The sequence below is a fragment of the Dermochelys coriacea genome, chromosome 2, assembly GCF_009764565.3.
Source record: "Dermochelys coriacea isolate rDerCor1 chromosome 2, rDerCor1.pri.v4, whole genome shotgun sequence".
Lineage (NCBI taxonomy): Eukaryota > Metazoa > Chordata > Testudines > Dermochelyidae > Dermochelys > Dermochelys coriacea.
The window spans coordinates 112,554,545-112,581,242 of record NC_050069.1 but is presented as its reverse complement, the minus strand read 5'-3'; the positions used below and the strand labels follow the sequence as shown (position 1 = coordinate 112,581,242).

Below are 26,698 nucleotides of genomic sequence, written 5' to 3'. Positions count from 1 at the left end.
AAACTTCATATGTAGCCAGCAATATAGGCAATTTATGACACTAGGAGGACCATCGTTATACTCCACTATGGGAATGTCACACAATCCCTTACAAGCCAGCTCTTCCATAGGCAGAGATCAGAGATTGCTTAGCATAGTGATTGATTTATTTGAGTAACTAGGAGCTGAAAACACAAATGGTCCAGTTTCCCCAAAATAGCAAAACCTCCGAACCAATTCGAATGTGGATCAGACTTACAATTTTTGTGAAGTGCCTGAAAGGTTTTGCATGAAATAAAACCAACTGTGTCCATCTGAGGGAAGGAGTTCAGGTGGACAAGCTGTGTGAGATAAGCTAAATGGAAAAAAGATAGTGTGCACACTATCAAAGGCAAAACTCACTTTTTTATATTTTTAGATACAGTCTTTATGAGATGCCGGGAACTGGAGGCCCCTTCTGAGAGCTGTGATTCTAATCTGGGGTGTGAGTGATCATGCCTGGGACTGAAACATGCAGACAAAAGACTTGAGTGGGTGCACATGTGTGTGTGTATTAAAGGAAAGATGCTGCCCAGGATGCTCTACTATGACACTGCAATACTTAAAGAGGTTTCAGAAAAAAAGAAAGGTACCATGCTCTTTTGGTACAACTTCACCCCCTGTGCCACCAACCCGCACAGGAGTGCCTCTATTTTACCATATCAAGTTATACCACGTAGGAAAAATAGAATGACTAACCCTTTCTTCTTAAAGGGCATCAGGGAAGCGTACCTCCTACCCAAAGATGAGGTAGATTAGCTCCCTGCTCTGAACCAAATTAAACAGGCTCAGACTCCACTTAATAGGAAGGGAGAAAGAGGCTGATGGAAGTTGCTGTGTATGCAATGCTTGCTACACCTGCTCACCTGATAAGAGGAGAGAACAGTGCTGGGCGACAGAGCTACATCCTCCCCAGTAGCAGCAGCCAGTGCCCTCGTGACTCCCCCTCTTCCCCAGCCTAAGCGGCCCGCCTCACATTTGACGTCACAGAGGAGGGGGAGGGGGAAATCAGAACATTGATGAGACGAAGATTCCACCGAGCCCAGGCCCGTCCCTTTGTGACGTCACAGAACAACAACAAGAACCTGGCACTGACTGGGCTGAGTGGCCGGGAACCCGGGGTCTCGTAATGACATTCCGCTTAACCTGTTGCCGCTGCTCGAGAGGATGCATGGGAAATCGACCAGGCCAGCCCAAAGCAGCAACAGCAGCAGCCATGCTTGTGTCTGTGCCTGCTACTCACGGCAACAGTGCAGCAACCCACACATTCCCCGCTCCCCACACAGAGGAACACAGTAACCTGCACTCCCTTGCCCCCTCCCCAAAAGCTATTTCCTTCCATTCCAAAGTTAAACTTGTGAACACAGGACACATTGTCTCCCTACCATGCTCACAGATCTCTTTCATACCTTGCCTCTTGGGCAAGAGTGGGGGTGACAGTAGTTTTATTAATTCTTTAACAAGCACGATAGGCAAAACCAGAGGAAGATTCTATTGTTCGCTCGTACAGACGTGGTGTGGCTTTAAAATATAGGTTATTTTATTTTAATTAAACACTACAAATTCTTCCCCCATTCTGCTTTGTTTCACTGCATGGGAAACGTGCACGTCTTACATGTTTCGTTAGACTTTCTAGACAATGTTCCTGTTTCGATGCAATACTTTAAACTAGTCCGCTTCAGACTCCCAATTCCTCTGCAATGCGGATGTATTTTTAATTCGTAAATTCGGTGCAGAATACCTTTAAGTTTTTAATTTTTTCCTAACCCCTCGTTTCTCTAAATTATATTTTAAAAGAGAAGAGACAAACATCGATAGAAATAGGCATCTTCAGTCAATTTACCTTTTATTAAATCTATTTAAAAACAAGGCAAAAAGGGTCCCGAAGGTCACCCCCCCAAAAAAAAAAAAAAAAAACATATATACACTCCTCACGGAAAAAAGGCAGAAATGATAATACAGTATATTCTACAACTTTTTTTTAAAAAGTGTTGCATCTCATATCTTGAAGCAAGCATTTTCTAAACAAAATGAAATATTTTATTTTTAACATGCAGATAAAAATAATTATTAATTCTGCTGCATACCTGACGAATCCCCTCCGTTTTTCCAAACTTAAAAGACTCGCCTTATACCAATCAAAATGTAGCTGAAGCAGGACCAAAAACCAACTATCCCTGCAAATGTATATGTTTAAAGGGTTTGACTATTTCAAGCGTCTGGTTAAGCAGTTGTATAAAATAGGTGTACAGCCTGAACTATACCATATTCTTCTAGCATTTCGAGACCCATCATGCATTTTTAAACTAAACCAAGACATTTCCCTATTATTAAAGTCAATCCTAACAAACGCATTCCCTGTAACATGATCCCCGACTGGTTTGGTTTCTATTGCAAGCCAGATAAGCAAACGATCACATATATTACATTTGATGTGGTAGTGCAAGAAACAAGCTCGCCATAACTAGACATTCGACTTCAACTTAAAAGGCTTTCAACAACCATAGTGTCTTCACTAAACAGGACTATAAATACACACATATAAAACATGTTATTTTGCATGTAATGTGCATTATTAATAAATCCAAATGAAAAAGCTGTTTAGTACCATTATCGCAGCAGCCCCCCCTTGAGCTCCCTGCCTTTCATCTAAAACTAGATTATGATTGTGTCATTTGAGGTCAATACATTTATTCACTTGAGGTATCGCTACACAAATCTGGCTTTATAACTAAACTGGGCAGAAGGTTTTGGAATTTAAAAGGGTTTTTGAAACTCACCCACACCTAAGGAAAATAAAAATCAGTATTACTAGTCATTTGTTTCAAACCTTTATAGCTGCAGGATTAGCTATAAACTTGACATTCACTGCCATTTCCTAAAACTGGGAGTCAAATGATATAGGTTATAACCACTTACGTATTTCTTTTGAATTATATTCCTCTTGGGTCTTTCTTTACTCATTCTGGTATCCAAATTCTGATTGCAAAAGGGGACAATTGCTTCATGAAGTAAAGCCGCAACAATTTTTTGTTAAAATACCCCCCCCCAAAATCCAGTTTTTGTTTGTAGTAGTATCTTGTAATCCGACTTTCTTTCCTCACAACGTGATTTTCTTTTGCAATAAATCCGAGATATGGGGAATGGAAAAAAAAAGCAGGACGAATGCGAAGCAAACAAAAAAAATCACTTTAGAGAAACATTCATAATGGAAATTTTCTCCCTAACACAAAAAACGACGCCCTTGATATCCCCTTTTCTCTTTCCCAAGCCACCTAAGCGATCTGTACGTCCTTAGTGTCTGAGCTGTAGTTACATCTTGCAAAAGGAAAGGGACCGAAAGGAAAAGATAAATAAAAATGTTGGAAGTCACGTTTGTGCTGCTGCAGCAAGGGAAAGCAGCAGAGACAACTCCAGCAGCAGCAGCTTCTCTAGCAGCAGTGAAGGCTGCACGCACTGTGTGGGTCCCTGCTCCTCCAGCTCTCCCCTAACCAATGAGAGCCGCGCTCCGGCAGCAACTTTAAATGGACCTGTATTTTTTTTTTTAAACCTCTCGGTTAGGGCTTGGCCTCAATTCGCACCCGGGCCCCCGGCCGCAAGCCCCCACCGAGCTGCATTCAGCAGCCGCAGCCCGCCCACCGGAGTGCCTCGTGCAGGGCAAATGTCAGACACCTCAGCCTCCCTGTCGCATTCAAACCTGGCCTCTGGCGAGCCGCGGCCGGCGCTGCCTGAGAGGGAGCGGAGGGGGTGAATTGGGCGATGATCCCTAGCGTGCGGCACGCTCACTCGCCCCCCCCCTTGCCCTGTCTGCAAAGCTCCTGAATTATCCTCCTGCCCCGCGAGCCGCTCGTCCCGTCACATCCCAAGCGCCGGGCCTCGCCGGCCAACGCGCCGCGGGGACTCCGCGTGCCCCCTTGGAATGATCCCTTGGGCTCTGGGAAAGTTGTAGTTCCCTTCACCACAAAATGGCTACGGCTGGGAGAGGAGAAACTACAATTCCCAGCCTGCCCCGCGCGGCAGGAACCTGACGCTGCCGTCGAGTTCCAGCAGCTGCTCCGCCCCTCGCCTTGGACGCCGGGGCTGTTTGGTTGGTTGCCTGTGGGGCGCAGACTGCCCGCCGGGCCCCTCTCTCCCTCCTCCCCCTCGGCGGACGGGGGTTCGATAGAGGCTGGGGCGCGAGCCATGGCACGATGGCCGGCGCGGGAGCCGGGGCTGCTGAGGGGGAAGGATGCCCGGGCCTCGCACTGGGGGGGGGGCTCCAGTGGCTGGGGCCGGCCAGGGGGCGGGGTCCCGTTTATGGCGGAGGAAGCTGCAATACTCGGGAGAGCGTGCGGGGGAAGGAGCGACACAGGTTGGGGGAAGCCTGGACCCGTCCTAGTGGGAGGCTGTGGGGAGAAGGTGCTGGGCAGCTTTTACTGGGGGACTGCAGTGGTGCCAGAGATGCGCTTGTCCTTGGAAAGCCGGGCTGGAGCAGAGAGAAGACTCCAAAATACCCTTTAAGTGGGAGACCTTGGAAGGGAGGAGGAAACGGATGGGGAGCATGTTTGGTTAAGAGGCAGTGGGAGGGGGATGTCTCGTGGAGATGGGAGGAAAAGAAGGGCGAGGCAGGTCCCGCCCACTTTTCCTTGGGAGGCTATGGCTGGCAGGGGAGCCATATGAGACTGGGTGGAAAAATGGGACTTCCCTGCGAGGCTACAAAAGTAGGGGGAGGAAGGAGGCACGGGGGGAGAGAGAGGCATTCTGAGGGGGAGAATGAGGATTAAGGTGCCTGGACTGGGTTAGGAAACTGCAGTAAGAAATGAAATTTACCTAAATTATCCTGTGGTGTAAAGGGACCTCTTGCTTTCCATCTAGTTATTGGGAGCCTGCTTAGCTTTTCAGTGAGTGTCACCTCAGGACAGCGTGCCTGGTTTATATAAAACTTACTCAATATGTCTCCAAGGTATTCTAAGGTCACTCCCCTTCCCTCCCCCCATAATGCTGCAAAATCCCTGCTTCTGCACTGGATTAGTTTGAAGAGCTGAAACTCCTAGGCAGCAACGGCAGGACTAGTAAAATCACACACACCATAATCCTATAGTTTGATAGATTTTTAAAACCTCCCTAGTTTTGCTGGTGCCAAGGTGTGCTGCAAAGAGGAGGATTTGCTTGCCATTGCAATTTGTAATGTTTTATCAAGGTAAAATATTTCCCAGTAATGAAAACAAACGCTCTCATAAATGCAACATTTACTGTAGTTCATTGTATGTGATGTTTTAATCTCCTCAGTCTGCATTAAATTATTGTGCCTTTTGCTTTTTCCAAAATGTTTTGGTGTTTTTCCCTTGTTTAGACACAAGTATTAAATGGTCAGCTGATTTAATTATATAAATAAATGGACATGGTAATGTATACAAGCTAGGAAATTACTAAAACCACATTTTTAAGTGTGTGTGTATGGTTGGGGTTGCTCAACTACCTTAATTTCTTTATAAAAGGGAAGGGGGAGGAAAACAGTGATAAGAGAGCTTACGTTTTCAAATATAACACCTCAGTCAGATGAGGCAGAGAATTATTTTGGTTTTCAAATGAGAAATGGGGAGATTTTCTGATGTCATAAGACTGTGGAAGACTTTGGATGATGTTTCCCATTACTAATTCTGCATTCAAACCATTGGCTGTTTCTTCATTTCCATGCAACCAAATAATATACTTTACATTTATAACATCTTCCAAATGAGGATCTTGGCACACTTCCCAAATTGTAATTTAGTCTTACATCATTCCTCTGAGGAAATAATATCTTCACCTTAAAGATATGGAACCGTAGGTACAAAGAGGTTAAATGACTTTGCTCAATGTCATATAAAGGCTATGGGAGAACCAGGAATAGAACCCAGATCTTATGACTCCTAGTCATATGCTTTACCCACAAAACCATCCTTCCTCCCTTAAAGAGAGAACATTGTGCTCACATCCTGTAGAATTAGTGCACAAACTGCATTTAAAATAATAAATGAAAAGCAAAGTTACTTTTTAATATCCTAATCTTTCCTTCATGTTCTTCCATATTTTGTTGCTATTTATTTCAGGACTTCTCTAATCTGACACATTTTAAACTCTTTTTTTTAAGTTTTGGTTCTCAACTTTGTAAAATATCAAATTTATTAAAATTACTAAAGTGATTACTTATATATTTATTTATGAAACATCAACTCTGTGATAAAAGCTGTAATAATAATAAAATTACATTTTTAAGTCCCATTGTGAAGAGCTGTAGAAAACCCCATAAGAACAACCACATTGGGTCAGACCAAAGGTCCATCTAGCCCAGTATCCTATCTTCTGACAGTGGTCAATGCCAGGTGCCTCAGAGAGAATGAACAGATCAGGTAATCAAGGGATTCATCCCCTGTCATCCAGTCATAACTTCTGCAAACAGAGGTTAGGGACACCATCCCTGCCCATCCTGGCTAATAGCCATTGATGGATCTATCCTCCATGAACTTATCTAGTTCTTTTTTGAGCCCTGTTATAGTCTTGGGAATTATTTATCATAGAATTATTTATACTAGTCATATACACAAATGGAGTGATAGCTTCATCTTACCACGCTTCATCCTAAATTGGAAATACACTCATCAGCTGGCTAGTTACTCATCACTTGAATATAATTTGTTTTTATGTTAGAGGTGGGCTAAAACTCCTGCTTTTGGTTTTTCGTGTTGTATACAGCAGGCCTGCAAGGTTTTTTTAGTTTGTTATTTTTTAAATAAATGTTTTTTTCTGCTTGTGATTTACTTCACAAATTCAGGTCTCACCTACTGTGTTTTTCTTGGAAGGCTCTAATGATGACTGGAAAATAGTAGAATTGTTGCATTACCAGTAACAAGCAAGTACAATCTGATTAACTGATATGCTAGTGATTTCTCTCAGAACTGTTTAATTTTTATTGTTTTTATTCAACTCAAGTGCCTAAGGAATACTTAAGAAAAAACACTTTTGTCAAAAATCCACTATCCTGCCTTTTCAGTTAAGGACTATAAAAGCTCTTATTCCCCGTCTCTGCATCCTCCAAGGAGACAGCCAGTAAAATCAGGCTTGACATTCCTGATATTTCTAAGTTAACAAGAAGCAAAACATTTTTGAAAAAAACATATCAGGCCTTTTTTTGTACAATAGAAATTAGCAAAAACCCTTTTTTCCACCTTCAGAGTTCTTTTTGGGCAGATGTTTCACTTTGACTCAAGGTATCATGTTTCCTGCTAGTGGCTGTTCCACATAACAGATCAGAGCGTGCTATTGCTGTTTCTCTTTTATATCAGTTAGTAGAGATTGGGCTGTTGTTGCAGAAGATCCTTGCTTGTGTTCTCACAAATTGTTGTGGGGGAAGTTACACAAGAAGGCACCCATTGTGGTCCTGGAATCCTGCCATTCTTATCCCACTGTGTTTCACCACCTCAGTACTGTGTAGACTGACTTGCTATAAATACTTAAAGTAGATTGTTTTACAAAAATGATTTATTAAACACCAATACCTTGACTGTGTAGTCAATATCAGGCAATTGATTTGAACTGCTATTGACATCAGTGGCTGCCACTTAATTTGATCAGGGGCTCCCATGGATGCCTTAACTTGATAGTGAGCTTAGTCCTAGCTACCATTAAATTATTCTGCCTTGGAGGTGTTTGAAAAGTGACAAAAAATAGCATTGTGGAGTCCCACGTTTGTGTCTCATTGATTTCTAGATCAAATCTATTTATCATAAGCTATTTTTATGACTTCCAGTTATGCAGAAATCTGAAAGTTGAGTTTTTTCTTCAGCAAGATCAGTATGTTCTACTCTGGGTTTCAACTATTGCTTGCAACCTTGGTGGCAGAACCAGATCTGTCAATCACTGGCAGGGCATAAGCTCCACTCTCTGAAGGATATGACCTTTAAATGTTACTAGTCTCTTGAAATACAAGATACAAAAGGAGAAGACCCTTATGCTCCTTGGAATCTTCTGTACCTGATAATTCCAGGCACAGTAGCTTTGAGAGAAAAAAAGAGAGCATGTCAAATATAGTAAGCAATGTGAGTCTTGAAGTCCTCTGTTGGAAGGACAGCTTTCTGAACTGGAGCCAGAGGCCTGAGGGAGGCAGGTACAAGATGAGCTCTTTGCTCTAGGCTGTTTTGAGACAGTGCTTAGATGAGGCTTTCAGTCCCCAGAGCAAGAGAGGAAACAAGAAAATATTTTCTCTCTGGGTCAAAACTAGGTCCAGATACTCCTCTCTACTCGGTACAGGAGAATCCAACCAGATCTAAATGGGAATTTCCCACAAAATCTAAGTGCTTGACTAGGCAGGCAACACATTTTTATAATGTAAAGCAAAACCAATATTATCTGGTTACCTTTAAGGCAGATGTAGATCTTTCTTCCATAGTGAAATACAATCATTTCCACATAAGACAGTTTTATACCCAAGGATCCTGTTGAAAGGTGAGTCGATTCTTCACTAAGCAGAAACTTCAATGGTACCGCTACAGCCAATTGATGCTTGAGGGCAGCCCTGGCATGGACAGAATCTATTTCAAAGACCCTAGAAAAAGATCAATGGCCTCTACAAAAGAGAATTATTCATAGCTGACATAGAATCATAGAATATCAGGGTTGGACGGGAACTCAGGAGGTCATCTAGTCCAACCCCCTGCTCAAAGCAGGACCAATCCCCAACTAAGTCATCCCAGGCAGAGCTTTGTCAAACCTGACCTTAAAAACCTCTAAGGAAGGAGATTCCATCACCATTCTAGGTAACCCATTGCAGTGCTTCACCACCCTCCTAGTGAAAAAGTTTTTCCTAATATCCAACCTAAACCTCCCCCACTGCAACTTGAGACCGTTATTCCTTGTTCTGTCATCTGCTACCACTGAGAACAGTCTAGATCCATCCTCTTTGGAACTCCCTTTCAGGTAGTTGAAAGTAGCTATCAAATCCCCCCTCATTCTGCAGATGAAATAATCCCAGTTCCCTCAGCCTCTCCTCTTAAATCATGTGCTTCAGCCCCCTAATCATTTTTGTTGCCCCCTGCTGGACTCTTTCCAATTTTTCCACATCCTCCTTGTAGCGTGGAGCCCAAAACTGGACACGGTACTCCAGATGAGGCCTCACCAATGCCAAATAGAGGGGAATGATCACGTCCCTCGATCTGCTGACAATGCTCCTACTTATACAGCCCCAAATGCCGTTAGCCTTCTTTGCAACAAGAGTACCCTGTTGACTCATATACAGCTTCTCGTCTACCGTAACTCCTAGGCCTTTTTCTGCAGAACTGCTGCCTAGCCACTCGGTTCCTAGTCTGTAGCAGTGCATGGGATTCTTCCATCCTAAGTGCAGAACTCTGTACTTGCCCTTGTTGAACCACATCAAATTTCTTTTGACTCAATCCTCTAATTTGTCTAGGTCCCTCTGTATCCTATCCCTACCCTTCAGCATATCTACCACTCCTCCCATTTTAGTGTCATCTGCAAACTTGCTGAGGGTGCAACCCAGGGCATCCTCCAGATCGTTAATGAAGATATTGAACAAAACCGGCCCCAGGACCGATCCTGGGGGCACTCTGCTTGATACCAGCCACCAACTAGACATGGAACCATTGATCACTACCCGTTGAGCCTGATGATCTAGCTAACTTTCTATCCCTTATAGTCCATTCATCCAGCCCATACTTCTTTAACTTGCTGGCAAGAATACTGTGGGAGACTTAGCTAATGTCAAGGAATAACACATCCATCAGTTTACTTTGTTAAAGTCAAGGAATAACACGTCCATCACTTTCTCCTCATCCACAGAGCCAGTTATCTCATTATAGGAGACAATTAGGTTAGTCAGGCATGACTTGCCCTTGGTGAATCCATGCTGACTGTTCCTGATCACTTTCCTCTCCTCTAAGTGCTTCAACATTGATTCATTGAGGACCTGCTCCATGATTTTTCCAGGGACTGAGGTGAGGCTGACTGGCCTGTAGTTCCCTGGATCCTCCTCCTTCCCTTTTTTAAAGATGGGCACTACATTAGCCTTTTTCCAGTCATCCGGGACCTCTCTCACTCGCCATGAGTTTTCAAAGATAACGGCCAATGGCTCTGCAATCACATCCGCAAACTCCTTTAGCACTCTCGGATGCAGCGCATCCAGCCCCATGGACTTGTGCTTGTCCAGCTTTTCTAAATAGTCCCGAACCACTTCTTTCTTCACAGAAGGTTGGTCACCTCCTCCCCATGCTGTACTGCCTAGTGCAGCAGTCTGGGAGCTGACCTTGTTCGTGAAGACAGAAGCAAAAAAAGTATTGAGTACATTAGCTTTTTCCACATCCTCTGTCACTAGGTTGCCTCCCTCATTCAGTAAGGGGCCCACACTTTCCTTGACTTTCTTCTTGTTGCTAGCATACAGGACCTGAAGAAACCCTTCTTTTTACTCTTAACATCTCTTGCTAGCTGCACCTCCAAGTTTGATTTGGCCTTCCTGATTTCACTCCTGCATGCCCGAGCAATATTTTTATACTCTTCCCTGGTCATTTGTCCAATCTTCCACTTCTTGTAAGCTTCTTTTTTGTGTTTAAGATCAGCAAGGATTTCACTGTTGAGCCAAGCTGGTCGCCTACCATATTTACTATTCTTTCTACTCATCGGGATAGTTTGTCCCTGTAACCTCAATAAGGATTCTTTAAAATACAGCCAGCTCTCCTGGACTCCTTTCCCCATCATGTTATTCTCCCAGGGGATCCTGCCCATCAGTTCCCTGAGGGAGTCAAAATCTGCTTTTCTGAAGTCCAGGGTCCGTATTCTGCTGCTCTCCTTTCTTTCTTGTGTCAGGATCCTGAACTCAACCATCTCATGGTCACTGCCTCCCAGGTTCCCATCCACTTTTGCTTCCCCTACTAATTCTTCCCTGTTTGTGAGCAGCAGGTCAAGAAGAGCTCTGCCCCAGTTGGTTCAACCAGGACTTGCACCAGGAAATTGTCCCCTACACTTTCCAAAAACTTCCTGGATTGTCTGTGCACTGTTGTATTGCTCTCCTAGCAGATATCGGGGTGATTGAAGTCCCCCATGAGAACCAGGGTCTGTGATCTAGTAACTTCTGTTAGTTGCCTGAAGAAAGCCTTGTCCACCTCATCTATGGAAGTGCTTCATTTCATTTTTCAGCCTGGGTCATGTGCTCTGATGTGTCTTTGAACTTGGAAGGCAAATAGGCAAAATATTTACTGGTGCCCTTAAAGTTCTGGGGCACGATTTTTCAGTGAGCCAATGGATAGGGTCCTGGTATATATAGCAACACAGTCAGATGAGCTAAAAACCCAAGCAGTCATTTTCTGGTTTCTCCTACAATATAAAACTGGTATAACCAGTACAGGAGAGGCAGAAAGAACATGGGCTGAATTTATGTGATAACTCACCAGCCTGCAAACAAAGGGCCTGATGCCAGATTTTCCTAGCCATAAAATGAACCTTGTATCCAGGGTAATCTGTGATTGTTTGTGAACAGATGGCCGATTACCACTTCATACAAATGACTTCTGGATACCTATCCCTAAAATGTAGCATATTTTCCCCAAATTATGGCTGCCCAAAATGAATGGGTTTTCTATACCTAAAATAGATGCAACTTTAAAGTCTGACCTCTCAAGCTCCTGTAAGGCTAGAAACAAGAACTTTAGATAATTGGAAAAGGTGTTTTTCCAGATTCCCACTGGGGTACATTCACTTCTAACCCTGGGAGATCCCAAAACACCAGATATGAAAATTGTGACTTTTTATGCTTAGAAAAAATATTTTTGGTCATTTTTAGAGGTTTTAATGGCTTTCTCTCATTTCTGTATAGCTGAATTCATTATAACTAAGGCAACTAGGTTTACAGGTATAGGGTTTAAGAAATAAAGCCCCAACTTTTTTTAAACTCTAAAATATTCCTATCGTAGTTTTTCTGTAACATATGACATACAGAGTACATGACAGCATGCTGTGGGATAAGTGTTTTAATAGCACTTGTGTGGGGTGGCCAGCATAACTCACCTGTGAGTAACTCTAATATCCCAAACTCATGCTGGTAAAACCTTTATACCACACCATTCATGATTAATACATTTTTGTTTCATGTTTGGGAGGACAGAACTTTGCTAGGCAACAACCAGAGACAATTTCTTCTTCAAGACTAATAGTTTAACAGCCCTTTCGGCAGCCTTCTTTGTATTCAGGCTTCTATAACGTCAACATTTTCTCAGTTACTTTAAGATCTCATTCAAGTTTGTTGTCTAGACTGTGGGCATAACCTCACTGTATGTTTTGTCCCTGATGTCCTTCTGTCTTGAGGAATCAAGAAAGGATAAGGTAGAACTACAGTTTCAGAGAGGCAACTAACTGTTCAGACTTCAAAAGTGGAGAAAGAAAGACCTTTGAGGAGCTTCAAAAGGGGAGAATGAAGGAACTTTGAGGACAGAAGATTCTCCATTTGGGCTTTATCTAAACACATACTTGCTGAGGACTACAGAAAGAATAGCATGATCTCATGGTTAAAACAGGTGAATGTTGCCCTGGAGACTACAGCCTCTTTCACTTTAGAATTCTGATTCCTCTCCAGAGCAGGGCCTTCTTGTGCAGTGAATGAGCTGGTGTCCTGAGGGAAAAAATAGTATGTGATCGTGCAATTAAAGACTGTGTCATAACATATATGCACAAAGGAGGCAAATGAAGGTTGCCCCAGGCAATCTAAATTCTGTCATTTCCTAATTTTTGAGTGCCTGACTTTGCAACCTTAACATTCTTTCAATATAGTTTTCTATAGTTTATTATGTTACATGAGATTATGTTTATTATTCTATAGTTTATTATGTTACATGAGATTTATAACTGTACTACATATATTTTACAAACTATAAGCAAAAAAAGTTATGGGGAAAGCTGCTAAACTACAACTTGTTATTCATATATCTGATATTCTTATAAAAACTGATGCAAGGAAGTTCTACTTCTCTCATGCCTAAGGTATAGCAGTAGTCATGTTTTCCAAGATACAGTAGTGTATGCTATGCAATGAAGCCCTCAACCTTTCGTTTTCTACCTTATGATTAGATAATTCATCTAGCGATAGTAGTTCATATGCAAGAGAATAATAATTGTTCAATTTAAAATGAGGGAGACTTCTTTGCTGAAATAAAGTCTACTTGGAACTGCTGCAGGCACTTCTACTAGCATTGCGTCCACTGGTGCTAGCCTACAGTTAGCCTTCATAATGCCTTTATGTTGTATCTAAAGATAAAGTTAAGAAATTTTGACGGACAAGCTTATGTGCAATAGGTTGTGGAGGCTATGAAATATTTTAATAAACAATCAATTTTACACACAAATATAAGCCTGTACACTCAGATTGTGGGGGCTTCTGATGAAAAGACCAAATGGAACAAATGGCTGTTTTAGTCATCGTGAGGTTTGCCAAACAACTGATTGTTTGTGTCAGCTGCTCATTTAAGGCCTGATGCTGCCAGGTGCTGAACACCCTCAGCTCCCATTAACTTCATTGGGAATTGAGGGAGTTCAACACCTAGCAGGATCAAGACATTAAGTTGGGAATTGATAGGTAGGCATCAGGGTCTACATGTAAATGATGTAAGCATTGGTCTTGTTAATATGTATTTAGCTCCTGTGGTCCATAAACTTGGGTGTAAGTTTAACTTTTGCCTCTGATACCTGATTATAATACATACCAATGGCAGTTTCCATTACATTAACCAAACTCTTAAATGTACTGGCTTACATAAGAACAGCCATACTGAATCAGACCAAAGCTCCATCTAGCCCAGTATCCTGTCTTCCAACAGCGGCCAATGCTATGTTTCCCAGAGGGAATGAACAGAATAGGTAATCATCAAGTGATCCATCCCCTGTCGCCCATTCTCAGCTTCTGGCAAACAGAGGCTAGGGACACCATCCCTGTCCATCCTGGCTAATAGCCATTGATGGACCTGTACTCCATGAATTTATCTAGTTTGTTTTTGAACCATGTTATAGTCTTGGCCTTCACAACATCCTCTGGTTAGGAGTTCCACAGGTTGACTGTGCGTTGTATGAAAAAATACTTCCTTTAATTTGTTTTAAACCTGCTGCCTATTAATTTCATTTGGTGGCCTCTAGTTCTTGTGTTATGAGAAGAAATAAATAATACTTCCTTATTTACTTTCTCTGCACCAGTCATGATTTTATAGATCTTTATCATATCCCTTGTAAGTAGTCTCTTTTCCAAGCTGAAAATCCCAGTCTTATTAATTTCTCCTCAATCGGCAGCCATTCCATACCCCTAATAATTTTTGTTGCCCTTTTCTGAACCTTTTACAATTCCAACATTTTGAGATGAGAGGACCACATCTGCATGCAGTATTCAAGATATGGGTGTACCATGGATTTATATAGAGGCAATATGATATTTTCTGTCTTATTATCTATCCCTTTCTTAATGATTCCCAACATTCTGTTCGCTTTTTTGACTGCCACTGTACATTGAGTGGATTTTTCAGAGAACTATCCACAATGACTCCAAGATCTCTTTCTTGAGTGGTAACAGCTAATTTAGATGCCATGATTTTATATGTATAGTTGGAATTAAGCTTTCCAATGTGCATTATGTCGCATTTATTAACACGATTTCATCTGCCATTTTGTTGCCCAGTCACCCAGTTTTGAGAGATCCTTTTGTAGCTCTTCGCAGTCTGCCTGGGACATAACTATCCTCAGTGATTTTGTATCATTTGTATATTTTGCCACCTCATTGTTTACCTCTTTTACCAGATCATTTATGAATATGTTATATAGGACTGGGCCCAGTACGGACACCTAGGGGACACCATAATTTACCTCTCTCCATTCTGAAAACTGGCCATTTATTTCTACCCTTTATTTCCTATCTTTTAACCAGTTACCAATCCATGAGAGAACCCTCCCTCTTATCCCATGACTGCTTACTTTGCTTAATAGCCTTTGTGAATGCTATCCACTTGTATGTATGGTTTTTAAGATGTCTGTTGATAATGCACTCAAATTTATTTTGCTAGAAATCACACTATAATTTTTGTTCAGCTCATGTTATTTCTTCTGTCATGTTAAGGTATTAAAACATAGTTGATGCTGATGCAGTGCCTCAGTGTCAGAGGCTAAGGTGAGAGTCCAGCTGCTTCTGAGGACATTGGCTGCTGCTATCAAGATATGCAGGTTAGCAGTTTTAAGTTTTACGAGAATCGGTAAGACTTATTTTCTGAAATGCTTTACTGAAGAAAGGGTGAAAATATAAAAGTCTGGATATTTTAGGAACCTTGCTTCCTTGAGCTTGTTCACTGATTGTAAAATATAGGCTGGCACAGAGAGATCCTCTTTAAAATAAAATTGAATGTTCACTCTCAAGTGGTGTAGACTATGATATTGGGCATAAGAAGGTAGCAATGAAAGCCAAATGAAAATTAAAACAAAACAGAGAAGGCCAGCCCAGCAAAGTCACAGCAGAACAATTATAATGTTTTGAGGGATTTGGGTACAATTTCAGACTTGCTTCCTTCACTGGTGCAGACACAATGTGCCAAAAAGGCACTCTACTCAGTACCTTGTGTGACAGGGTCAGACCAGATGGCTATAGGAGAGTAATCCTATTGGGATCCAGGAAGTGCTGCTAAAGGATTCCACCACCCCCAGCCTAAGAGGGGGATCCACAGGACCTGGACACCAAATAAATACGGGGGACAACTAATGAAATAAGAGGGACAGGAGTATGGTCAAAGGGTCAAACAAAGGGAAGCGAATGGGGACACCGAGCAGAGAACCCCGGACAGCACCCACTGCTCCTCAAAGGCGTCAAGGGAGTCAGTAGACGCCGCCAAGAGGAACTCTACCCGGCTGAGTAAAGGTGAGATTTTGGGCAGGGAGAGGGCTCTCAGTGATGCCGGGCACAGACTTTATGGTGGGTTTGGCAGCCACGGCATCAGGAGGTGGACTATCTTCTGTAGGGCCCCCTCCCGGGAGGGAAGTCGATTACTCCTCACCAATGAGGGGTGCCCCTGGTGGCTTGGGTCCCAGCCGCGTGGCACTGGCCGTTGCCTCAACAGGCTCAGTGGCCGTCAGCAGGGTGCCATCTGCGGCAGGGCTGATGGAGGAGTCCAGGGGCTCCTCGGAGGTGGGAGCAGAAGCAATGGTTAGGGGGAAGAAGCGTTGGGAAAGGGGGACTGGAGTTAAGTTGCCCAGATCGAGGCCCGCTGGCATAGGGTCGTCCTCCCCCTGGGTGACCGGGGTCAGACCAAGGGCCTCGATTTCCTCATATATGGATGGGAGATCGCTTTCTGCCACCCTGCAATTCTCCCCGCCTGAACCTGATGCGACGGATGCCTCGGGGCTCAGAGAGGTTTCAGATGACGCCAGGGCAGGAGGGGCTTCCTCGAGGGCCTCGGAGGGGAGGGACTCCTGTGGCAGGGAGATACTACCTTCCGATGCTGCCATGGCTTCCCCAGCCAGCACCAGTGGATGGAACACACCCATGGGTAAAGCGGAAGGCTCAGTATCGGTGCCCCCCTTCCCGGTCTTCCCGGGGGCCTCTGCATCAGATAGGAGGAGCGGAGCTTGAGCCTTCCGCTTGCCCCGCTTCCCCTGGACTAGGGCCCAGTCCTCCATGGGATCATCCGGGGGCTGGCTATCAGGGGTTGTGGCAGAGGTGATGGCTCAGGGACTCGAGGGGATAATGGTGGGGCAGCACAAGGGAGGGAAGATTCCCCTTGGAGCGGGCCCTCTCCCATGCCCGGCGGTGTCCCTGCTGCACCCTCCTCCACAGGCCTCTCCAGATTGCTAGCAGCGGGGGCGGGGCGCTCCCGCTCATCTGGGCATAGTGGGGGAGGTGCCCCTTGGGCCCGAGCGGGAGCACTGGTGGACTGGGAAGGAGGAGGGGTGGTTTCGGGCACCGGGCAGCCAGGGGCGCCGGCAATGATGTGGCCGGTGCCCTGCCGGGGCTCGGGGGTCCCAGATGCCCCACCTTGCTGGGCCAAGTGGCAGTCCCTCCGGACGTGCCCCATCGCCTGGCAGAGGTAGCATGGGCCTCCCCTGTGGAGTAATGCACCCGGTAATGGGCCCCCCAGTAGGGGACCAAAAAGGACCCCTCAAGTGCCTCTCTGTCACGCGCCACCGTTGAACAAGAGGTGGGGTGAAGCTGCACTTGCCGGCGGAACCAGAGGACGTGACGGAGGGCGGGGTCTTTGCAGCCCAATGGGAGAGGGTTGATGACAGAGATGGGCTTCCCCAGGGTAGAGAGGGTGAGTAACAGGGTGGCATTGGGAATAAAGGGAGGGGCAGAGGTCAGGACCAGGCGGAATGGCCAGGTCCCCAGCGGCTCCAGGGGGATGAACACGCCCCCCACCGCCAGGCCCTTCTTCACCGCCTCCTGGATGGTGACCTCTGATGCTAAGAAGAAGACAACCTTGCCATACATTTTGGAGGCCGCCACCATGGCCGTGGGCCCCACCACCCTCGCCAACACCCGAACGTAGGTCTCCATGTGGGGCGAGGCGGGCACTAGGAGATAACGGACGCCGTGCTTTCTGGTCATGGTGGGAAAGGGGCCCCAGTCGCTATAGATGGTAGTGGAGGCAGTGGGCGGGAGAGATTATGTAGCGGCAGGCGGGGGGGCTGCCGCCACTTGGGCATACGCCCTGGGGGCCGGGACACCCGCAGAGCTGGTGGAGGGAGCAGCGGGTAGGGACGCCGTGACCGGTGGCGGGGCCGCGGCAGTGGGAGTAGTCCCTGCCATGGAGGACCTGGTCTTTTTAGCAGGGCCCTTCCCCTTCTTCTTAACCTGGCCTTTTCCACCGGCTGGGGGGGACTCCCCTAGAATCTGAGGGGGCAAGGGACGTGGCAGCAGTGGAGGTCACCCCGGTGCCCGTCGCTGCTGGTGCCCCCGTGGGGGCGGTGGCAGATGGTTCGGCAGCGGAGGTAGAGGCTTGGGGGGGTGCCGCAAGGGCAGACGGGGAGGGGCCGCTCGGGTTGCTGGAGAGGCCCCACCCATGTCGTCCCCTGCCATCATGAGAAGGGAGGGAATTGGAGACACCAGAAGGAGGAGGGGAAAGGGGAAGCAGGTCGACCACTCCTTCCCGCCAGGCTGCAGGCAGGGGAGGACAGCGCCAAAAGGGGTGGGCTGGACGGGGGTGGTAATCAGGGTTTAGGGGTCAGTCGCCGACACGGGGTGGAATTCTGGTTCCTCTAGCTGCACTGGGGGGGGATACAACAGCATTGGGGGGGGTGCAGTGTGGAGGGTTGAAACTAAATTGGGGAGTTGCACAACCACATGGGAGGGGGCATGGGCGCACGGAGCAATGGGCTACGCGGGCTGGAGTTGGGATAGGGAAACCAAGGGGCTAGCTTCAGAGGCTGGGGTGGGGCAAACAAACAAAGGCTGTAGAGGGAAATGGGTGGGGTAGACAAACAAACTGAAGCTAGTAAGGGGCCTGGGGCAAAAAGGGGGGGAAAAAGCTGCAACGGGCAAATAGGGCAGGTAACAAAGGGCAAAGCTCTGAGGTGAGAGTCGGGGGGGCACGTGTGCTTGCACAAAGTCTGTTTAGGCTGGCTGCTGCTTCTGGCCCAAAGGGTGGAAATAGGGCGTGGCAAGCCAAGCAAGCAGCTGAGGCCAGAGGCAGGAGCTCAGGCAGATGATACACAGCCAGTAGGGGTAGTGGAGGGGGCAGTGGTGGTGGTGGGGGGGGGGGGGGGGACACAGATGGACCGAGGGGTAGCTCCAGCCACACCCCTTGTGTCCCTGGAAACACGGTCAAGACCCCCACCACAAGAGCACAGTTCGAAAGTTAGTCAGACTTAAGGCCCTCTCCACGGTGGTCTGCAAAGGCTCTAGGTGCTCCCCCACTGGTAGATGGTCCTTTTCTTCTCCTTAGGGCTTCAGCAGCTCCAGGCAGCAGACTCCGCAGCAGCAGCTCCAAGAACTCCAGATGGTGGTCCAGGCAGGCAGAAAGGACCCCTCTCAGGTGGTGGTGGTGTCCACAGCAGCAACGGCTGGGGTCCCTCACTCCCCCCCCTCTGGGCAGCAGGCCAGTGGACCCCCCCAGGCCAGTAGCAGCACCCGAGGGTGGGGGGTCCAGCAGCCGGCCAGCAACCAGGTAGCAGAGAAGGGGTGGTGGTGTCTGGCCCAGCCAGGGGAACAGCTGGAGCAGCAACAGCAGTAGCCATATTGGGATCCAGGAAGCGGGCGGGCGAAGCCTATCCACTGCTAAAGGATCCCCCCTCAGCCTAAGAGAGGGTCCACAGGACCTGGGAAGCCAAATAATTACGGGGGACAACTAATGAACGGGGACAGGGGTGCGGCTAAAGGGTCAAACGAAGGGAACTGGACGGTGACACCGAGCAGAGAACCCCGGACAGCGCCCACTGCTCCACCAAGGTGTCAAGGGAGTCAGCGGACGCTGCCCAGAGGAACTCTGCCCGGACACGTGAACGGACCGAGGATCGGAAATAGGCCCCACAGTCACAGAAGACTCCATCGGCCAACCTCCTCACCCTGGTTTTATAGATGGCCACTTTAGCTAGGGCCAGGAGGAGGCGAACCAGGACATCCCGTGACTTAGTAGGGCCGTGGACAGGGAGTCCATAGATAAGAAGGTGAGGGGAAAAGTGCAGTCAGAATCTTAACAGAATATTCTTGAGGACCCAGAATAGGGGCTGCAGCCTGGCACACTCTAGGTAGACGTGCGCCAGGGTTTCCCTCGTGCCGCAAAAGGGGCAGGTGTCCGGGATCGGGGTAAACTGTGCCAAGTACATGCCTGTGCTCACGGCCTCGTGAAGGAGCTGCCAACTGATATCCCCGGCGGGTCTCGGGACCAGTGTGGAATAGAGGCCGGTCCACCGGGGCTTCTCACCTTCTAAGGGTGGCAGGAGGTCCCACCCCTTTGTATCTGGGTGGGACACGAGGGTGAGGACGTGAAGGGGGTGGAGCATGAGTGTGTATAGATGTTTCCTTGGCGTGGTCTGAAAACAGACTGGCTGCAGCTCGTGTAGCCAGCTCGCTGTGAAGGGGCAGAGGGGGCCGATCGGGTCCACGGAACAGGGGCCCAAAGAAAAGGTTCGGAGGTCCGGGCCTGGAGGGTGGGTGGGGCATGCCCTCCCTTAGGACCCGGTCGAGGAAAACCCGAGCAGCGAGCAACAAAGCGGCCCTCACCTCCTGAAGTACTCGCAGGGGAGTACAAGGTCTAGAGAGCCACATGCGCTGAGCGAGCGTCAGGGGATCCAGCCAGTCGCCCCGGTCGTAGTCCAGGAGGTCTCCGACCCTGGTGACTTCTGCCAGGACCAACCTCCGGCGCACCGCGGGGGACTCTGCCACCTGCACATGGAGCTGGGGGTTGTGTAGCAGGGGCTCCGCAAGGAGATCTTCCCCCACGGAGGCCACCACGGACCTGGTCATTGAAAAGAGTTTCCAGGTCCAGAGGAGGTCCTGGTAGAAGACCAGAAGCCCGGAGAGGTCTCGCAGAAGACCTCTCGGATGGAGCTAAAGGAGCTGTCAGTCATATCAGAGCCCCCAGAGGCGGCGCAGGAAGATGTGCACCAATACGCTCCATGCCAGACTACCTGCACCATAAAGGAGCCTCTGCAGGGCCTGGAGGTGGAAGACACGGACCTGAGTGCGAAAACACTTCAGGCCCTGCCCTCCCTCCTCCAGGGGTAGATGGAGAACCCCTGCAGAGACCCAGTGCAGTCCTGACCAGAAGAACTCCAAAAATCAACGTCCGGAGGCTGGCCAAGAAATCCGGGGCCGGGACCAGGTGTTGAGCCGGTGCCAAAGCATGGACAGGACTAGTTGATTAAGCACCAGTGCCCTCCCTCGAAGGGAGAGACACTGGAGTAGTCCTGTCCATCTCCAGAGCCACTCTACCACCCTGCCCTCTAAACCGTGCCAGTTCTCCAGTGGAGACGGATGCGTGGCAGAAAGGTAAACGCTGAGATAGAGCAGTGGACCCGCGCTCCACCGGATGGCCTGAAGTGTGGGTGGGAGGGAGGGAGCTCGCCTGCTGCCAGTCCCCTACCACCAAGCCAGAGCTCTTGATCCAGTTGACTCAGGCGGAGGAGGCTGCCAAGTAAACGGCCTGGCTAGCCCCCACCCGCGCCAAGTCGCCCGGGTCCTGGACCATGAGGAGCACATTGTCAGCGTATGTCGACAGGATCAGCCGCAGCTCCGGCTCCCGCAGCGCCAACCCCGTCAACCTCCTACAGAGGAGACAGAGGAAGGGCTCGATCGCCAGAGCGTACAGCTGGCCCGAGAGGGGACACCCCTGTCATACTCCTCGCCCGAAGCTGACCGGTTCGGTCAGGGTCCAGTTGAGCCTGACCAGACATTCTGCGGAGGCGTACAGCACCTGGAGAAAACCCACAAACTGGGATCCGAAGCCAAACGCTCGCAGAGTGCTCAGGAGATACCCATGATCCACCCTGTCGAACGCCTTCTCCTGGTCCAGGGACAGGAGGGTGAAGGACAGACCGTCCCTATACCCGAGTTCCAAAAGGTCCCGGACCAGATACAGGTTGTCGAAGATGGTGTGGCTCGGGACAGTGTAGGTCTGGTCTGGTCGGATCACGTCTGCCAGCACAAACCCTAGCCGCAGTGAGATGGCTTTCGCTACGACCTTGTAGTCCGTGCTGAGGAGTGAGACGGGACACCAATTCCGTAAATTGCGGAGGTCCCCCTTCTTTGGCAATAAGGCGAGCACAGCTCGCCTGCATGAAAGAGGGAGGACCCCGCTCTGCAAAGACTTGGCCCAGACAGTGACTAGGTCTGGGCCGAGGACATCCCAGAACACGCGGTAGAACTCCACGGTCAGCCTGTTCGTGCCCAGAGATTTATTAGTGGGCATGCGGCGGAGGGCTTCCGAGAACTCGGCCAGAGTGAGAGGCAGCTCTAGCTGGTCTTGGTCACCCGCACTGACCGTCGGGAGCTCCTCCCAGAGCTCTCTGCAAGCGTTAGGATCGGTCGGATCCGGGGAGAAAAGGCGTGCATAGAAGGCCCTTGCCCTCCCGCACATCTCCGCCGGATCCGTGAGGGGGGTGCCGTCCTCCACGAGGAGGCAGGTGACATGCTTCTTAGCCCCCCTCTTTTTCTCCAGGGCATAGAAGAAGTGGGAGCTGCGATCCATCTCCCGAAGGAGGCGGATGCGGGATCGAACAAAGACACCCCGGGCCTGGTGGTCCTTGAGGGCCCGGAGCTCCTCCCACTTCCCCCAGCACGCCCCGCAGAGGGATGGATCCTTGGGGCTGGCGGCCAGCCTCTCCAGCTCTAAGACCTCCCGTTCCAACTGCCCTATCGCCGCATCCCTCCGTCGGCTGGCGCCCCGGGTGTAGTCGTGGCAGAAGAGCCGGGCGCGCACCTTCCCCAGGTCCCACCACCGCCGCGCTGAGGGAAAGGCACGCCGCTGCCCTCGCCAGGCCAGCCAGAACTCCCGGAAGGACGCCACGAAGCCCACATCCTCCAACAAGCTGTTGTTAAAGTGCCTATAGGCTGGCCCCAGCCTCTCTGTGCAGAGAGAGACCATCACGGTGGCTAGGTGGTAATCGGAGAACGGGGCCGGCCGAATGCTGGAGGAGTGGACCCATGAAAGGTGGAAACGGGCGCAACTGATGGACCTCCACCCGGACAAAGGTGAACGTCGAGACGTCGTCCGGGTGATGGTTGCGCCAGACGTCCACTAGGGAGTGATGGTCGACTATCCCCCGGAGGACATCCGCGGCTGCTTGGCACCGCTCGGTCCCCGAGCGGTCCCGCTCTTCGAGGGTCGTATTAAAGTCCCCGCCCAGGACCAGGCACTCACGAGGATCCAAGGAGCCAAGGAAGGCGGACGCCTGCTGAAAGAAACGCAGCCGCTCCGGGCCTGATGTCGGGGCTTAGACGTTGACAAGATTAACCACGAGCCCCTCCATACGGGCCTGGAGGTGCAGCAGGCAGCCCGGCACAGCCTCGGCGACCCCCAGCACCTCCGGCCGTAGGTCGGGGGAGAACAGGGTCGCCACTCCAGCCGTACGAGCTGTGAGATGGCTAAAATAGACCCTGTCCCCCCAATCCAGCCGCCAGCTGTCTTCAGCGGCCGGAACCGTATGGATCTCCTGCAGGAAAACCACAGAGTACCCCCCCTCCTGAAGGAAGGAGAGCACCTGGGACCTGCGGACCATCCTACAGCTGCAGGTGTTCAACGTTGCGATGGTAAGAGGTGTCATAAGGAGGGCTGGGGGGGATCCTCACTGGCAGGGACGCTCGCGACTCCCGATGAGCCGCGCAGCAGTCCGTGACCTACGCCGTAGGTGAGTAAGGAGTCATGGAAGATGCGGACCTACCTGTAGGCCGCAGCATCCTGCTTCCCGGTCCTTTTGCCCTCCCCCATGAGGGCCCTTGCGGCCTGGAGGATAAGATGGAAATCCCCCCCATCGCTGGAGAGCAAGTTGCACCTTATTACGGGAGCCACAAACATCCTCGAGGAACTCCCGCAGCTCCTCTTGCAGCGTATGGGGGGCCGGGTTCACTAGCCCCTGGCTTTGCTCCGGAGGGACCGCCGACACAGCCCCGTGGCCCACAACAAGGGCACGGCAGGGATCCAGAGTAGGACAGGGGTTGGAAGCAGAGGCAGGGAAAGGGGCAAGGGCAGAATCCTGGGCTCCAGGAGCCACGCAGCTGGAGATTGGCCCCCCTCGGTGGAGCTCAAGGGACTGAGGGGTGGGAAGGGGGCCCTCCACGATGCCGGGCTCTGGCACCATGGCCGGCGGAGTAGCCACAGCATCTCCAGTGGGGTCCCGGCCCGGAAAGGAGGTCGGTTGCCCCATGCCCACAAGGGACAGCCCATGGGGTTTGGGTCCCAGCCGCACGGCACCGGCCATCGCCTCAATGGGCTCGGTGGCCGACAGCAGGGTGCCGCCTGCAGTTGGGCAGATGGAGGAGCCCAGGCAACCCTCGGGGGCAGGAGCAGAAGCAGCAGTTAGGGAGGAGAAGCATGGAGAAGGGGAGGCCGGGGTGAGGTCGCTCAGATCGAGGCCCGCTGGGAGAGGGTCGTCCTCCCCCTGGGTGACCGGGGTCAGACCCAGGGCCTCGATCTCCTCGTAAATGGAGGGGAGCTCCCCTTCCACCGCCCTGGAGGTCTCCCCACCAATGCCCGAAGTGACGCTTGCCTCGGGGCTCACAGGGGCTCCGGATGGTAACGGGGCAGGAGGGGTTCCATCGGGGGCCTTGAAGGGAAGGGGCTCCAATGGAGGGACAGTACTGCCCTCCCGTGCTCCCATGCCCTCCCCAGCCAGCACTGGGGGATGGAACGCGCCCGTGCACAAAGCAGAGGGCTCGGCATTGGTGCCCCCCTTTTTGGTCTTCTGGGGGGCTTCCGCATTGGTGGAAGGGAGCAGAGCTCGAGTCTTCCGCTTGCCCCGCTTCCCCTGGACAAGGGCCCAGCCCTCCATGGCATCATCAGGGGGCCGGCTAACGGGTCGGGTTGGGAGGCAGGGGCGATGGCTCAGGGACTGTGGGAGGCAGCAGTGGAGCAGCATGAGGGAGGGAAAAATCCCCCTGGGGCGGGCCCTCTCCCATGCTCGGTGGTATCCCTGCCGCACCCTCCTCTAGATGCCCCGCCGGACTGCAGGCAGCAGAGGCGGGACTCTCCCGCTCGTCTGGGCGTGCTGCGGGGAGCGCCCCTTGGGCCCGAGTGGGAGCAATGGTGGACTGAGTGGGAAGAGGGGCGGCTCCGGCTGCTGGACAACTAGGGGCGCCGACGATGATAGGGCTGGCGCCCCGCCGGGGCTCGGGGGTCCCGGATGCCTCTCCTTGCCTGGCCAAGGGGCAGTTCCTCCAGACTTGCCCCATCGCCCAGCAGAGGTAGCACCGGGCCTCCCCCATGGAATAGTGCACCCGGTAATGGGCCCCCTAGTAGGGGACCAAAAAGGACCCCTCAAGTGCCTCTCCATCACACGCCGCCGGCAGCAGTTGAAGCTGCACTTGCTGGTGGAACGAGAGGAGGTGACGGAGAGCGGGGTCCTTGTAGCCCAGTAAGAGGGTTCAGAACGGAAAGGGGCTTCCCCAGGGTCGAGAGGGCAAGTAATAGGGCAGCATTGGGAAGGAAGGGAGGGAGGGACTGAGGTCAGGACGAGGCGGGTGCCCATGTCGTCCAGCGGCTCCAGGGGGACGAACACGCCCCCCACTGCCAGGCCCTTCTCCACTGCCTCCTGGGCGGCGGCGTCCGATGCTAAAAAGAAGATGACCTTCCCGTACAGTTTGGAGGCCTCCACAATGGCCATGGGCCCCACCACCCTCGCCAACGCCCGCATGTACGTCTCCACGTGGGGCGAGGCGGGCACCAGGAGGCAACGGACGCCGTGCTTCCTGGTCATGGTGGGAAAGAGGCCCCGGCCGCTATAGATGGTAGCGGAGGCGGTGGGCGGGAGAGATGATGTAATGGCAGGCAGGGGGGCCGCCGCCACCTGGGCGTACGCCCTTGGGGCCGAAGGAGGGATACCCGCAGAGCTGGTGGAGGGAGCAGCGGGTAGGGACGCCGCGGCCGGTGGTGGGACCGCGGCTGTGGGGGCAGTCCTTGCCATGGAGGGCCTGGTCTTTTTGGCGGGGCCCTTCCCCTTCTTCCCCTGATCCTTCCTGCCGGCTTGGGGGGCTCCCCCGGAATCCGAGGGGGGCGAGAGGCATGGCAGCAGTGGAGGTCACCCCGGAGCCCGCCGCTGGCGGCACCCCAGCGGGGGCAGGTGGTTTGGCAGCGGCGGGTGAGGTAGAGGCTTGGGGTGATGACAGAGGGGCAGGCGGGGGAAGGGTGTCTGGGGCTGCTGAAGGGGCCCTACCTGTCGTGTCCCCCGCCATAAGAAGCAGGGAGAGAGGGGAAAACACCAGAGAGAGGAGGGGAAAGGGGAAGCAGGTCGACCACTCCTCCCCGCTAGGCTGCAGGCAGGGGAGGAGGGCCCCCAAAAAAGGGGGGGCATCAAGGGCTTGTAGGGGACAGTCACCGACTCAGGGTAGAAATCCGGCTCCTCTAGCTGCACTAGGGGAGGGAGGTCACAAGAACGTTGGGGGGGTGCAGTGAATAGGGGCAAACTCAAACAGGGGAAGAGCACAAGCGCATGTGTGAGGGCATGGGCACACTGGGTAAGGGGCCAATCAGGGAAGGGGTATCACGTGGGGAGGGGGGAGACCCAGGCTGGAGGCAGGACAGGGAACCGAGGAGCTAGCTTCAGAGGCCAGGGCAGGGCAAACAAACAAAAGCTGCAGAGGAAAAAGGGCGGGGCAGGCAAAACAAAACTGAAGCCAGCGAGTGCTGGGGTAAAGGGGAGGGCAAAAAGGCTGCAAGGGGGAAAATGGGGCAGGTAACAGGGGACAAAGCTGGGGCTCACTAAGGGGGTCCAGTCCAGGGGAATGGGGAGGGCACATGCGCCCACATGTGCTTGCAGAAAGTCAGTTTGGGCCAGCTTCTGCTTCAGGCCCAAAAGGTGGTGAAAGGGCGCAGCAGGCCAAGCAAACAGTGGAGTCCCAGGGGCAGGAGCTGAGGCAGATGGTATGCAGCCGGTGGGGGGTGGAGTAGGCAGCGGTGGTGGTACTGGCGGGTTGGGGGGGGACACACAGATGGATAAGGGATAGCTCAACACCACACCCCCTGTGTCTCTAGAAACATACTCAAAACCCCCA

General features: G+C 50.8%; 1 protein-coding gene and 1 long non-coding RNA gene across 2 annotated transcripts in view; one reads left to right on the top strand and one right to left on the bottom strand.

The window, feature by feature from the left end:
* Positions 1-6,252, bottom strand: part of JARID2 (jumonji and AT-rich interaction domain containing 2) — a 315,117-nt gene extending 308,865 nt beyond the window's left edge. Inside the window, exon 1 of the mRNA XM_038389592.2 lies at positions 2,938-6,252. Within this exon, the coding sequence (XP_038245520.1) occupies positions 2,938-2,982 (45 nt within the window). The 5' untranslated portion in view covers positions 2,983-6,252. The remainder of the gene's footprint in view (positions 1-2,937) is intronic.
* Positions 4,301-26,698, top strand: part of LOC122458763 — a 45,032-nt gene continuing 22,634 nt past the window's right edge. The window contains exons 1-2 of the long non-coding RNA XR_006279000.1: positions 4,301-4,369; positions 15,131-15,234. This is a non-coding gene — a long non-coding RNA (uncharacterized LOC122458763). The remainder of the gene's footprint in view (positions 4,370-15,130; positions 15,235-26,698) is intronic.